This window comes from Doryrhamphus excisus, chromosome 13, assembly GCF_030265055.1.
Source record: "Doryrhamphus excisus isolate RoL2022-K1 chromosome 13, RoL_Dexc_1.0, whole genome shotgun sequence".
NCBI lineage: Eukaryota > Metazoa > Chordata > Actinopteri > Syngnathiformes > Syngnathidae > Doryrhamphus > Doryrhamphus excisus.
Genome location: NC_080478.1, coordinates 2050966 through 2066997, shown reverse-complemented (window position 1 = coordinate 2066997; position 16032 = coordinate 2050966). Strand labels below are relative to the sequence as shown.

Below are 16032 nucleotides of genomic sequence, written 5' to 3'. Positions count from 1 at the left end.
TACCTATTTACAATCTTCTAAATACGAGTTTTAGTATTATTAGAGTCACCGAGACGTGAAATAATATATTTACTTTTGCATATTATCTCAATATAGATAAAAGAACGTCAATTTTTGTGGAACATTCCAATTATTTTACAATGTAAATATTGGAAGCTATAGCTTTATTGTGTGTTAAAAGAAAATAAAAAATAATTATTTATTTTTTTTCCTGTATATTAATCGTTAATATATCTTATCAGTACTTATCAGTCTTATCAGTACTCTTTTAAAATCTGATCAGATTTTAAAAGAGTATTTTATTGATTCGACGCCTGTCAGTTGTCTTCTGCTGTGTGTCCACCAGAGGGCGCCAAAGGACGCTGAGATTTCTTCTTTAAACTCCAACAACGTTGCAATCAGGACTGATTATTGGGCAATATCTGCTGTCATGTGACATAATTCATACATGTTTTTTTAATATTTGTTACGTGACCCTTCAAGGTGGCGTAGATGCGAGGAAAGAAACTTTAAAATACATTTATTTTGGCATAATGCCGCCATTGAAAACTGCCACTGCGCGCGCACGCGTGCAGGGCGGGGAGGGCCGGGCCCGCAGGTGAGGTCAGAGCGTGACAGAGGAGGCAGTGTCTGCGCGGCGTGTGCACGACATGTGCACGCCCTCAGGTGCCGCAGTCACAGTCTGTGTTTGTCAGTCGGCTTCCAGCAGCCTGCGCGCTTGGAAGAAACGGGGAGTTCGTCTTCCTCTTTTTCTTCTCCTCTTGGTTCCTCTTGCCGCGCCTCGGAGATGTTCAGTTGGGTCAAGCAGGAGCAGGGCGGCCGCAACAAGGAGGGCGAGATGTACCAGACGGTGACGGAGGGTCTGCAGAGCCTCTACAGCAAGAAGCTGCTCCCCTTGGAGGAGACCTACCTTTTCCATGACTTCCACTCTCCCGCCTTGGAGGCCGCGGACTTCCAGAGCAAGCCCATGGTGCTTCTTGTGGGACAGTACTCCACCGGGAAGACCACCTTCATCAGGTTAGTACGACGAGTTCTTGGGACCGGGGGCTAGTAGTCGTACTCCCAGACACCGTAGTTTGATCCCACATCAAAGTCTCACCCGTTTAAACGTCAACATAATCCGCCTTTTAAAGCAAAAACGTCAAATTGGGGTGTGTTCGAACAATACCGAAGTCTGATACGATTTGTTAGGAAGGTTAAAGTATCGATCCTGTTGCGTCGCGTTCTATGCTCCGGTTGATGCACTTCCGCAAACAACTGCTGTGTCAAGATGGAGATGTAGCAAGTGGACATACCGCCAACAAAGACACCTGACGTTTATTACGTACACGCCGAACGTAGCACTGAACTCCCACGATCGTGTTTACATCGAGTCTGTGTTTGAAATGTATAAGAGCAGAGCGAACGTAGCGAATTTGATATTTTCCAATGGGAGTTTGGTACACTGACATCAACGTCCATCTTCCTCTCATCAGCATTCGCAGCTGAGTTTCCCCTCCCCCCTCCCCTGAAAAAAAAAAATAACACGTGTCAGCTTTTGAAACAATGTCACGTGACCCCAGTGACTCCTTTTTGGACATTTTGATTTTTTTTTTTTTTTTGCTCTTTGTAACCGTTTTGTGGTCTCACTCCCACTTCCTGTCTGTTCCACTACTTCCTGACGTGACCCCCCAAATGTCATGTGTGCACTTTCCACACTAAAGTGACGTGCACGTGCTTTCACCAAAGTAAGTGTGTGTTTGTGTGTAAATACTTTGGCGGCAAACCATCAGCAGATCCGACCAGGAAATATGAGCTGCATGTGTGTGGTGGCCCCACCCTTCTCCCAGGAATGCTATGATTCATGGGAACCCAAAACACCAAATCATGTGAGCGACTTTGGAGAGAGAGATCTCGCGATATCAAAACAAGACGGGATTTTTTTTTAATAAAAAACTGTTTTGCTGTAATAAATAAATAATCACAAATTTAAATGAATTCCATATGCGTTCATGTTTATTTACCTTATATCTCGCCACCATACTGGCAGGAAGAGGGTTCAGCCTGTGCATGGTTCCACCTATATGTGAAATGATGCAGACTGCATGTGTAGGCCTAAATCATGGAAACTATGTCGTCTTTTTTGAGTCGTTCATTTCAAAGAAAACATAGCCATGACTCATTCATTCATTCATTTTCTACCGCATTTTCACCCTGGACTGGTGGCCAGCCAATCACAGGGCACATATAGACAAACAACCATTCACACTCACATTCATACCTATGGACAATTTGGAGTGGCTAATTAACCTAGCATGTTTTTGGAATGTGGGAGGAAACCGGAGTACCCGGAGAAAACCCACGCATGCACGGGGAGAACATGCAAACTCCACACGGAATTGAACTTGGGTGTTCTAGCCGTGAGGCCTGCACGCTAATCACTCAGCCCGGTTGTAAACAATCATTCATTCATTGTCTACCGCTTATCCTCACGAAGGTTTCGGGTATGCTGGAGCCTATCCCAGCTGTCTTTTGGGGGCGAGAGGCGGGGTCCACCCTGGACTGGTGGCCAGCCAATCCCAGGGCACATATAGACAAACAACCATTCACACTCACATTCATACCTACGGACAATTTGGAGTCGCTAATTAATTAATTAATGAATTAATCAATTAATTAACCTAGCATGTTTTTGGAATGTGGGCGGAAACCGGAGTGCCCGGAGAAAACTCCACACAGAGATGGCCGAGGGCGGGATTGAACTCGAGTTTCCTAGCTGTGAGGTCTGCGCGCTAACCACTCATCCACCGTGCAGCATAGCCATGACTCATGATAGGAAATTCCATATGAACTAAATGATTGACATCAATTTACCTTCTGGTGATGTTTGTTGTCGTTACATACCAAAACGGTATGTATTCATTTACCCCCAACCACCCCCCCCCCCCCCTCCCCAACCCCCCCCGGCCCTCTTCCGTGCATGTGATTGGTCACACTTCCTCCGATCGCTTTATGAACATTCATTGCACACAAAGCCTCATTAGCATAATTTAACGTGAGAATACAACTTTGTAGCAACATTTATAGGTTAGAATAAAAACATAAAAGCTCCTCTTTAATACATTTGGAAAGTCAGCATTTCGAGAAATGCTGCAAACATTAGACAGTATGACTTGCCTGTGAGGAAATACATGTCACAAACGCCAATTCCACAACTGAACAGAGTGAAAGATGGTATATGAATAGACATATTGCATATATTGTGGTTATTTGGTCCCCCAAAATGTGGCTATCGATAGATAATAGCTATAATTTAGATTTGTTGTGATTATTATGTTGTGAAAAATACACGTTAAAGTAATAACATGTCCAAAATGAGTCCATACGGTATTGACACTGGTTTCCAGTGTGTTCCTGGAATCCTCCTCATGAGCAAGTAGGAGTGGAGCAAATGAGCGGACACAATGGCCGACACTTCAGACGCTGTTCTTTGTGATGTCCATGTCACAGCCAACCAAACAGGAAGTCACCCTTAGCCCCCATTGTCCTTCCTCCTCGCTTCAGTGCAAGAGGTCATGATAAAGGACGTCCACGTGCGCCTCGCGTCCCAAACAAACACAAACAGCGAGCGTGTCTTCAAGTGCTTCCTGTTATGCGAGCTGACTGGAGGTGGTGCTTTCAGGTACCTGCTGGAGCAGGAGTTCCCGGGGATGCGGATCGGACCCGAACCGACCACGGACGGCTTCATCGCGGTGATGTACGGCGACACGGAGGGCATCGTACCCGGCAACGCCCTGGTGGTCGACCCCAAGAAACCTTTCAGGAAGCTCAACGCCTTCGGAAACTCCTTCCTCAACAGGTAAACGCCACATGTCAATCACGGTCACGTGACATCACGGCTCCTGTAACCTTGACCCCGGCGTGGACATTCCAGTGTTAAATTTAGCTGAAACGTATAAACGTGTTTCCTGCGTCCACAAATGTTTGTACGGGCAGCAGCAAGGAAGCGGAAAGCTCTCGGACCCTCGAGGCCCACTTGTGTATGCAGGGCGTTCCTGCAGCCATCTTGTCACTGACAACCCCCCCCCACCCCATAATGACTTATTGTTTCCAGGGGGAAGTCTTTGTGCGTCACACGCGTTTTTCTTTCCCTTTGCCAGCCGTCCACTCGCCACCTCAGGAGTTATGGTCGCATTGACGACCGAGTGAGGTGAGCGGGAGGTCGCGTTCGTGTCGAGACGCTATGCTAACGATGAACATGCTAACCTCAGTGGCTCAGAGGCCATACTGGTCGATAAGCTAGCTTCAGTGTTAAAGCTAATGTTACATATTGTTGCTTTAAGGCAGGGGTCTCAAACTCTATTTACTTGGGGGCCACTGGAGCTAGCGTCTGGGCGAGGCTGGGCCGCATCAGGTTTTCCAAAAAAAAAAAAAAACATTTATTAAAAACAGAAAAATGAATAGCTTTGGTTCCGATTTTCACAATAAAAGCTCTGATAAAACATTCCACTGTTCTCAAATATCTTCATTTTTATTTTTCTACACAAAATAAGATCAAGAATAAAGAAAATCAATCAATCAGTAATAAATAAATATAATAATAATAATAAAAACTTAAGAAAGCACATATAGTTGGTGGGTAGACAAATGATTTTTTTCATATTAAAATGAACAAAGCATTATTAGAGCCCTGTAGACATGACAAAACACGACTATAGTCACATTTATACTCTTTTTATTTACAACATATTGCGCAACTGCAGGGTCTTGAGACACATGCTAACTCGCAAACTAGAGAGCTAGCCACCTAAACGGTAGCCTTCAAGTAATTTCCTTTCAACTTTAAAAAGCCAAAAACTTACCACTTCCACACGGATAGGGAGGACAACTATTAACAGTTATTTAACCTTTAACATGAACATGAATCAAACGTAATAATAATTTTTTCTGGGTACATGATACCATACAGCATCCATATCAAACCCAAAAACTTACCACTTCCACACGGATAGGGAGGATAACTATTAACAGTTATTTAACCTTTAACATGAACATGAATCAAACATAATAATATTTTTTTCTGGGTACATGATACCATACAGCATCCATATCAAACCCAAAAACTTACCACTTCCACACGGATAGGGAGGATAACTATTAACAGTTATTTAACCTTTAACATGAACATGAATCAAACGTAATAATAATTTTTTCTGGGTACATGATACCATACAGCATCCATATCAAACCCAAAAACTTACCACTTCCACACGGATAGGGAGGATAACTATTAACAGTTATTTAACCTTTAACATGAACATGAATCAAACGTAATAATATTTTTTTCTGGGTACATGATACCATACAGCATCCATATCAAACCCAAAAACTTACCACTTCCACACGGATAGGGAGGATAACTATTAACAGTTATTTAACCTTTAACATGAACATGAATCAAACGTAATAATAATTTTTTCTGGGTACATGATACCATACAGCATCCATATCAAACCCAAAAACTTACCACTTCCACACGGATAGGGAGGATAACTATTAACAGTTATTTAACCTTTAACATGAACATGAATCAAACGTAATAATATTTTTTTCTGGGTACATGATACCATACAGCATCCATATCAAACCCAAAAACTTACCACTTCCACACGGATAGGGAGGATAGCTATTAACAGTTATTTAACCTTTAACATGAACATGAATCAAACGTAATAATTTTTTCTGGGTACATGATACCATACAGCATCCATATCAAACATTAAACTTTCATATCAAGGCGGGGGGCCTCAAACTAGTGTCCGGCGGGCCACATTTGGCCCGCGGGCCGCGTGTTTGAGACCCCTGCTTTAAGGTCATCCGGTTTGTTTGAAAGCAGTTAACGGCATCTACCCGGATGCCAAGATGCTAAACGTGTGTGTGTTTGTATGTTCAGGTTCATCTGCTCTCAGATGCCCAATCAGGTTCTTCAGAGCATCAGCATTATCGACACGCCTGGTATCCTGTCAGGAGAGAAGCAGCGCATCAGCAGAGGTGTGTGTGTGTATATGTGTGTGTGTGTGTGTGTGTGTGTGTGTGTGTCCTTTGCTGCCCAGCGTGATGACATAATCAGTTAAGGCCTCAGCAGGGCGGGTGGAGTCATAGGGGAGGGAGGATGTATTATTATTATAAGGGGAGGAGGGGGGGGGGGGGGCAGGGGGCTTTGCCAACATCTGGAAACATTTAGGGGAGCTCAGCTGAATTTGGGCTGAAGATGCTCAACACACACACACACACACACACACACACACACACACACACACAGAGATAATTCCAAGCATCACAGCTGTGGAGTAAACATGGAGGTCAGCGTTGTCCTGTCCGGTAGAGGACGCGCCGCAACGTTGCTACCGTGTTGGACATCTGACTCCTGCTACAAGCCCCGCCTCCATGCCCTCTTTAGCAACATGGCTTGTTTCCATGGTGATGGCGAGTGAGCTTCATTAGTGCCGGACTGGGTGGAGTCAACATGTGTGACATTATTTGATTTTATTCGATTTGTTGGTTCGTATCATCAGACTCTAACCAAAACGGATGCTAACCAAAAATTTTTTTTCCTATAGGAAATAATGTAAACCCAACCTTAACACAAAACATATTTTTATACAGTAATTTTTCTTGCATAAAACTATCAAAAACACATAAATACATCTAAATGATGAATGGAAGGGATGATGTGACTATTCCCAAAGACACAATGTGGCGGCGAGATCAACACCTTCTGTTTTGCCATGAGTTATCTCTTGAATTCAAGAGAATTCTTGCCTCAATAACGGAACCAGAGGGAGTTGAGAGACTGGCAGCTTTTTGAGAAAGAAGGTGGATGTTGATCTCACTGCCACATGTTGTCTTTGTGTCTTTGGGAACCTTCATTTATCCCTTCATTCATCATTTATATGCATGTAAAACTATAGAAATATAAATAAAAAGTATATATCAATTGTAAAGACTCAACTGCTCATGACATCATCGACAGGCGACACAGCGCTTACGGTTCCGGTTGTCTTTTTTTTTTTAGCAAGCTAAGGATGCTAACAGGAGTCATTCATTCATTTTTTACTGCTTATCCTCACATGAGGGGTGCTGGAGCCTATCCCAGCTGTCTTTCGGACGAGAGGCGGGGTCCACCCTGGTGGCCAGCCAATCACAGGGCACATATAGACAAACAACCATTCACACTCACATTCATACCTATGGACAATTTGGAGTGGCTAATTAACCTAGCATGTTTTTGGAATGTGGGAGGAAACCGGAGTACCCGGAGAAAACCCACGCATGCACGGGGAGAACATGCAAACTCCACACAGAGATGGCCGAGGGTGGAATTGAACTCTAGTCTCCTAGCTGTGCAAACCACTTGTCCACCGTGCAGCCGCTTGGTCATACCTCATTCATTTTCTACCGCTTATCCTCACAAGGGTCGCAGGGGGTGCTGGAGCCTATCCCAGCTGTCTTGGGGCGAGAGGCGGGGTCCTCCCTGGACTGGTGGCCAGCCAATCACAGGGCACATATAGACAAACAACCATTCACACTCACATTCACGCTAACAGGATGCTGTATATTAATCACACCACAAGACACAACGTACGCCAAATGGAAAAAAGTACGCAAACCGAGGCACAACTTAGTGTACGCTAACCAAGGTTCCAGGGTATTTTATTATTTGTCACGGACTGCCTTCCACCCAAACCTCATGCCCGGTGGCGAAAGAGGAAGCAGGATTGTTTGACTGTAGGCGTCGACCCTGAAAGAGGAAATAGAGCATGTGAGGAGACACCCAGCGTCTTGGAATAGACACACGCACACACACACGCACACACACACACGCACACACACACACACAAACTGGCAGCAGGTGAAGTTGACACCATCTTCATCATTAATGGATGGATTTGTAATTTGCAGTACTGTGTAGTAAAGTCATTATGGAAGACAAGTTATGATTTAATAATGGACTGTACTATCTTTGTATGAATGGACTCTACTATCTTTGTATGACTGGACTGTACTATCTTTGTATGAATGGACTCTACTATCTTTGTGTGAATGGACTCTACTATCTTTGTATGAATGGACTCTACTATCTTTGTATGAGTGGACTGTACTATCTTTGTATGAGTGGACTGTACTATCTTTGTAGGAATGGACTGTACTATCTTTGTATGACTGGACTCTACTATCTTTGTATGACTGGACTGTACTATCTTTGTATGAATGGACTCTACTATCTTTGTATGAATGGACTCTACTATCTTTGTATGACTGGACTGTACTATCTTTGTATGAATGGACTCTACTATCTTTGTATGACTGGACTGTACTATCTTTGTGTGAATGGACTCTACTATCTTTGTATGACTGGACTGTACTATCTTTGTGTGAATGGACTCTACTATCTTTGTATGACTGGACTTTACTATCTTTGTGTGAATGGACTCTACTATCTTTGTGTGACTGGACTCTACTATCTTTGTATGACTGGACTGTACTATCTTTGTATGACTGGACTGTACTATCTTTGTATGAATGGACTGTACTATCTTTGTATGAATGGACTGTACTATCTTTGTATGAGTGGACTGTACTATCTTTGTGTGAATGGACTCTACTATCTTTGTATGACTGGACTTTACTATCTTTGTGTGAATGGACTCTACTATCTTTGTGTGACTGGACTCTACTATCTTTGTATGACTGGACTGTACTATCTTTGTGTGAATGGACTCTACTATCTTTGTGTGACTGGACTCTACTATCTTTGTATGACTGGACTGTACTATCTTTGTATGACTGGACTGTACTATCTTTGTATGACTGGACTGTACTATCTTTGTATGAGTGGACTGTACTATGTTTGTATGAATGGACTGTACTATCTTTGTATGACTGGACTGTACTATCTTTGTATGAATGGACTGTACTATCTTTGTATGAATGGACTGTACTATCTTTGTATGAGTGGACTGTACTATCTTTGTGTGAATGGACTCTACTATCTTTGTATGACTGGACTGTACTATCTTTGTATGAGTGGACTGTACTATCTTTGTATGACTGGACTGTACTATCTTTGTATGAGTGGACTGTACTATCTTTGTATGACTGGACTGTACTATCTTTGTATGACTGGACTGTACTATCTTTGTATGACTGGACTGTACTATCTTTGTGTGAATGGACTGTACTATCTTTGTATGATGTCAAGGGGATGTCATGTTGTCTTTGGGGTTGTTTGTGGTTGCCATGGTGACAAGAAGGCGTCCCACCCGCTAGGTTATGACTTCGCCGAGGTCCTGCGTTGGTTCGGCGAGCGGGTGGACCGCATCATCCTGTTGTTCGATGCCCACAAGCTGGATATCTCTGACGAGTTCTCAGAGGCCATCAAAGCCTTCAAAGGCCAAGACGACAAGATCCGAGTGGTCCTCAACAAAGCCGACCAGGTGAGCTCAGCCCCGCCCACCAACCCACCCATCCGCCGTCCCTCGGCTTTCCCTCACCTTGTCTGCCCCGCCTCCAGGTGGACACGCAGCAGCTGATGAGGGTGTACGGCGCTCTCATGTGGTCCCTGGGGAAGGTCATCAACACGCCTGAAGTTGTCCGGGTCTATCTGGGGTCCTTCTGGGCCAAACCGCTGCAGAACACGGAGAACAGGTAAGGGTGGAGTCCCGCCCCATCGCCGCCATCATCGCCACCATCATCGCCATCATCGCTGCCTCTCGCCTCAGGCGTCTCTTTGAGGCGGAGTCTCGAGATCTCTTCCGAGACATCCAGAGTCTTCCGAGGAATGCGGCGCTCCGGAAACTCAACGACCTCATCAAGAGGGCGCGGCTGGCCAAGGTGAGACGTTAAAAATGATGGCGGAATCTTCTGGCTGTCTTCTCGCTAACGCGCCCATGCCGCCGACTCCGCCGCCGCAGGTCCACGCTTACATCATCAGCTACCTGAAGAAGGAGATGCCGTCGCTGTTCGGGCGCGAGAAGAAGAAGGAGGAGCTGATCATGAGGCTGCCAGAGATTTACACCATCCTGCAGCGGGAGCACCACATCAGCCCGGGAGACTTCCCCAACGTCTCCAAGATGCAGGTGAGCCGGTGGGCGGGCTCCGAGGTGACAAGGGAGCGTGATTGACAGCTGGAGCTTCTCCTCAGGACATGCTGCAGCACTACGACTTCAGCAAGTTCCCGTCTCTGAAGATGAAGCTGGTGGAGTCGGTGGACAAGATGCTGGCCAACAAGATCTCCGTCTTGATGTCCATGATCCGTGACGAGGAGTCCAAGCAGCCGCCCGCCATGGTCTCCGGCGGCGCCTTCGAGGGCTCGCAAGACGGCCCGTTTGGTCAGGGCTACGGCGAGGGCGTCAGCGCCGGGGCCGACGCCGACGACTGGATCGTGAGCCGAGACAAGCACCGCTACGACGAGATCTTCTACACTCTGATGCCCGTCAACGGCAAGATCAGCGGCGTCAACGCCAAGAAGGAGATGATGAACTCGCGGCTGCCCAACACGGTCCTGGGAAAGATCTGGAAGCTGGCCGACTGCGACCACGACGGCATGCTGGACGACGAGGAGTTTGCGCTGGCTCAGCACCTCATCAAGGTCAAACTTGAAGGTTACGAGCTGCCCGCCGACCTCCCACTCCACCTGGTGCCCCCCGCCCACCGCAAAGACCCCACGGCGGACGCCATGTACAACCACAGCGAGGACTAGGACCCCCGCTCGCGTCGCGTTGAGTTCTTATGTATGGCTGCGATGCAACGTCACGTGCCTTTGCGCTTTTATTGGGAAAGAGCCCGGCATACAACTTCCTGTTTGAAGTGCCTTATTTTGAAACTCCAAAGCATCTCAAAACACTGGGAGCAGAAGTCGGGGGTTAATCTGCTGTGACCTTTGACCTCCTTCGGGAAAAAGTGACAGAAGTCGAGGTCATAGGTCGACCTGCTTCCTGTTCCTGTCTATCATTTCAAAATAAAGTCAGTTTATAACACTTTTTCTTATTCTTCATCAAACATACGCTTGCATCAAGGTTTATCGATGTTCGCTTTTACACCTGAACTCTGACCTGAACCGGTCAGGTGGTGCGTCAGGTGCTGGTGCTGTAAAACCTGCTCAAAGGTCTCACACACACACACACACACACACACACACACACACACCACTTGGACGGACCGCTGCGTGAAGACCAGGTTCGATACCTCTTCAATCTTTTTCTTGCATGTGGACCGTGGTTCTATTGTTCCTGCTGTTTGTTGTCCGATAAAACTGCTGAATGACTCAGCACTTTTGAGTCCATTAGCGTTCTCCGCGGATCCGCTTCTTCTGAGATGTTTAGACAGCAGTGCAGCAAAGTCCAAGTCCAGGACTCAGCAGGCGTCTTCAGCCTTCAAATGGACGCGTCTGCAGGTCACAGCTGTGCTAACATTGTGGACCACAGCGACCTACCTTCTCCTCAGGGATGTGCTCTAGTCCCACTAGCGGTCCCAGTCCTTGTTGTCCTAGTCACTGTAGATGGTCTTGGCAGGATTTTAATAGCCTTAGTTGTCCTGGTCCTAGTTCTTCTACTCTAGTGCTGATTGCCAAAATGTAGCTGTGCTAGTCCTAGTTTTCTCAGATCTACTTGTCCTGGTCCTAGTTGTCCTAGTCCAGTTGTGCTAGTTCCGGTTGTCCTAGTCATCGCAGATGTCCTAGTCCTTTTGGCCAGGTTTTTGTAGTCCTACTTGTCCTAGACAAGTGCTGACTGTCCTAGTCCTAGCTGTGCTAGTTTTAGTTGTCCTGGTCCTAGTTGTCTTAGTCTAGTGCTGATTCTCCTGGTCCTAGTTGTGCTAGTTATAGTTGTCCTGGTCCTAGTTGTCCTAGTTCTAGGTGTCCCAGTCCTAGTTGTCCTAGTCATCAAAGGTGTCCTAATCTTGTTGGCCTGTTTTTTGTAGTCCTACTTCTCTATAGTCTAGTGCTGATTTTACTGGTCCTAGTTGTGCTAGTTCTAGTTGTCCTGGTCCTGGTTGTCTTAGTCTAGTGCTGATTGTACTGGTCCTAGTTGTGCTAGTTCTAGTTGTCCTGGTCCTGGTTGTCTTAGTCTAGTGCTGATTGTACTGGTCCTAGTTGTGCTAGTTCTAGTTGTCCTGGTCCTGGTTGTCTTAGTCTAGTGCTGATTGTACTGGTCCTAGTTATGCTAGTTCTAGTTGTCCTGGTCCTAGTTGTCTTAGTCTAGTGCTGATTGTACTGGTCCTAGTTATGCTAGTTTCACTTGTCCTGGTCCTAGTTGTCTTAGTCTAGTGCTGATTGTACTGGTCCTAGTTATGCTAGTTGTAGTTGTCCTGGTCCTAGTTGTCTTAGTCTAGTGCTGATTGTACTGGTCCTAGTTATGCTAGTTGTAGTTGTCCTGGTCCTATTTGTCTTAGTCTAGTGCTGATTGTACTGGTCCTAGTTATGCTAGTTTTACTTGTCCTGGTCCTAGTTGTCTTAGTCTAGTGCTGATTGTACTGGTCCTAGTTATGCTAGTTCTAATTGTCCTGGTCTTAGTTGTACTACTTTAGTGTTGATTGTCCAAGTGTATTTGTGCTAGTCCTAGTTGTCCAAGTCATTGAGATGAACTAGTCTCGTTGGCCTGGTTTTTGTAGTCCTGGTTATAGTAGTCAATTGCTAATCATCCTGGTCTTAGTTGTTCTAGTCCAGTACTGACTGTACTGGTCCTAGTTGTTCTAGTCTTAGTTGTCCTGGTCCTAGGTCCGGGTCAGCTGACCCATGGAAGGTTCTTGTCTGCCAGAACCGATCCAGGACACAAAGTATCTTTGCTAGCTTTGCTCTGACTTCCTGGTATCAAACGTCATGACATGTCTTCATGTCTTCTATGGACACACTCTAGTCAAATCCAGCAGACATTTCAAGTCTGAATGTTAAGGTTGTAAAAGGGAACCAGAATGACCTTGGACCTCAATGACCCCCCCCCCAGTCAGCCAAGATGGACGGAGACGAGGACGGCGCCGGGCGCGTCCGAGAACTTCAAGAGCAGAGGATGGCGGTCCAGAAGAAAACCTTCACCAAATGGATGAACAGCGTCTTCTCCAAGAACGGGGTGAGGATGCGTTTGGGTTCCTTTAGCATTTTTAGCTCAGATGTCAAATGTGACTGCAAAATAAGCTAGCTAGCTAGTATGCTAGTATGTGTTGTTTCTGGTTGCTGTTTGCTGTCAAAACGCTTTTTTACTTTGATTTATTTACTGTCAGCAATTGTCTTCTTTTAGCTCCCAAAGTGGACTTTAAACTATAAAGCCAAAGCTTTATTTCTTTATTCCCTCTTAGCTAGTTTGGACTCATTGTTCTTTCAGTATTTTATGTCCTGTTAGCATCTCCGGGATGCATAAAAGCACAATAAAATGAACCGTAAAATACATTTTTATTACCCAAAGTGTCCTGCACATTGATTGTGTTACATATTTAATAAAAACATGTTAAAATATTGATTAAAAATACATTAAACCCTGTTGTTTTCCTAAAATGTATCATTAACATGCTAAGTGCCAACTTGCTATTAGCATCAATGTTTCACTTATTTGCTAATTTTATGCTACAAAGTCACTCCTGTTACTTTTAGTTCAGGAGCCCATTATTCACAATCCTAGTGCTAATTATACTGGTCCTAGTTATGCTAGTTTTACTTGTCCTGGTCCTAGTTGTCTTAGTCTAGTGCTGATTGTACTGGTCCTAGTTATGCTAGTTTTACTTGTCCTGGTCCTAGTTGTCTTAGTCTAGTGCTGATTGTACTGGTCCTAGTTATGCTAGTTCTAATTGTCCTGGTCCTAGTTGTCTTAGTCTAGTGCTGATTGTACTGGTCCGAGTTGTGCTAGTTCTACTTGTCCTGGTCCTAGTTGTCTTAGTCTAGTGCTGATTGTACTGGTCCTAGTTATGCTAGTTCTAGTTGTCCTGGTCCTAGTTGTCTTAGTCTAGTGCTGATTGTACTGGTCCTAGTTATGCTAGTTCTAGTTGTCCTGGTCCTAGTTGTCTTAGTCTAGTGCTGATTGTACTGGTCCGAGTTGTGCTAGTTCTACTTGTCCTGGTCCTAGTTGTCTTAGTCTAGTGCTGATTGTACTGGTCCTAGTTATGCTAGTTCTAGTTGTCCTGGTCCTAGTTGTCTTAGTCTAGTGCTGATTGTACTGGTCCTAGTTATGCTAGTTTTAATTGTCCTGGTCCTGGTTGTCTTAGTCTAGTGCTGATTGTACTGGTCCTAGTTATGCTAGTTCTACTTGTCCTGGTCCTAGTTGTCTTAGTCTAGTGCTGATTGTACTGGTCCTAGTTATGCTAGTTCTAATTGTCCTGGTCTTAGTTGTCTTAGTCTAGTGCTGATTGTACTGGTCCTAGTTATGCTAGTTCTAGCTGTCCTGGTCCTAGTTGTCTTAGTCTAGTGCTGATTGTACTGGTCCTAGTTGTGCTAGTTCTAGTTGTCCTGGTACTAGTTGTCTTAGTCTAGTGCTGATTGTACTGGTCCTTGTTATGCTAGTTCTAGTTATCCTGGTCCTAGTTGTCTTAGTCTAGTGCTGATTGTACTGGTCCTAGTTATGCTAGTGGTAGTTGTCCTGGTCCTAGTTGTCTTAGTCTAGTGCTGATTGTACTGGTCCTAGTTATGCTAGTTCTAGTTGTCCTGGTCTTAGTTGTCTTAGTCTAGTGCTGATTGTACTGGTCCTAGTTATGCTAGCTCTAGTTGTCCTGGTCCTGGACAACTAGCCAACTTGCTATTAGCATCAGTATTTCACTTATTTGCTAATTCTATGCTAATTCTATGCTAATTCTATGCTAATTCTATGCTACAAAGTCACTCCTGTTACTTATGTGAAACAGGAACTAATATTTCTTTCCCTTTTCTGTGCATCATAACACGAGAAAACAAGTTAATATGAGCTAGCTAACAATGCAAGTCATTGGGACACGCCTATTTCGACTAATGTTACATGTCACACGAGTTAAAACACAACCGAAATTTCTTTCCTATGCGGGTTGACATACAAACTTATGCTATTTCCTTCAACAACAACAGCAGCAACAAGACTTGGCTGTGTCTTCCAGCACGTGTGTGCTCCAGTCATCGGGTAAAAAAAAAAAATGCTGACGGAAAATCTTGTTGAGTCTTTGTAGCGAAATTGAGAGCTAGGTGTCCACTTAGCGAGGCATCACGTTAGTCCGCCAGATAAAACAAATTTTTTATGCTAGCATGCTAGCTGCTACAACAGGGGTGGGCAAACTTTTTGACTCGCGGGCCGCATTGATATGACAAAATTTACGGGGGGGGGGGCAGACTGTATATTTTACACGTAACAGTCCACCTGGTATTATTGTATCTGTAAAATTGTCATGCAATCTGCTATTATTATTTATTATTTTATATTTATATTTAAATATTTTAAAAATAATAAAATATTATAATAATTACAATAAAATTAAAATAATAATTATTATATTAATATTATGTAAAATATGCAAATATAACAATAATATTATATATAATTAATATAATAATTAGCATTAATATAATAATTAGCATTAATATAATAATTATAATAATCATAATAGTTCTAATAATTATTATAATAATCGAATAATCTAATAATAATAATAATAATAATAATTATTATTATTATATGCTTGTGTCCCTTTTTTCAGGAGCACTTTGTAAACAACAGACCATGTCAAAAAACGAAATTGATACAACCATCAAAAGGTTGGCTCAGGCCATGATGCCAGGTTGTATGTTGAGTTTAAATGAAATACTTTGGAAAGATTGGGCGGGCCGTATTCAAACACTTGGCGGGCCGGATGTGGCCCCCGGGCCGTAGTTTGCCCACCCCTGTGCTACAATAATAATAATATCAATGTAGCTTGGTTAATATACAAGTCAGTTATGTCAATGGAACACTGTTTATTTTGCGAGGGCTTTAGCGTCAGTGTAGGAATTTCCCATGACGTCAGTTGTTAGGTAGCTCATATTAACTCATTTTGGGCCGAATTCCAAAA

At 44.1% G+C, this 16032-nt stretch overlaps 1 protein-coding gene across 1 annotated transcript; it reads left to right on the top strand.

Moving 5' to 3' along the window:
- Positions 1 to 191: 191 nt before the first annotated feature.
- Positions 192 to 11028, top strand: LOC131140325 (EH domain-containing protein 4-like). The gene is made up of 8 exons (XM_058090612.1): positions 192 to 1017; positions 3662 to 3838; positions 5933 to 6030; positions 9310 to 9476; positions 9554 to 9687; positions 9762 to 9873; positions 9954 to 10118; positions 10184 to 11028. Exons 1-8 carry the CDS (start codon positions 788 to 790, stop codon positions 10739 to 10741), a joined length of 1641 nt encoding a protein of 546 aa, XP_057946595.1. The 5' UTR covers positions 192 to 787; the 3' UTR covers positions 10742 to 11028.
- The last annotated feature ends 5004 nt before the right edge of the window (positions 11029 to 16032 follow it).

What these genes read in the sequence shown, in the direction of transcription:
- LOC131140325 (XM_058090612.1), top strand. Translation starts at nt 788, where the DNA reads ATGTTCAGTTGGGTCAAGCAGGAGCAGGGCGGCCGCAACAAGGAGGGC. An exon ending in GAAGCAGCGCATCAGCAGAG is followed by an intron (nt 6,031 to 9,309) that starts GTGTGTGTGTGT and finishes CCCACCCGCTAG; the next exon opens with GTTATGACTTCGCCGAGGTC. An exon ending in TCCTCAACAAAGCCGACCAG is followed by an intron (nt 9,477 to 9,553) that starts GTGAGCTCAGCC and finishes CCCCGCCTCCAG; the next exon opens with GTGGACACGCAGCAGCTGAT.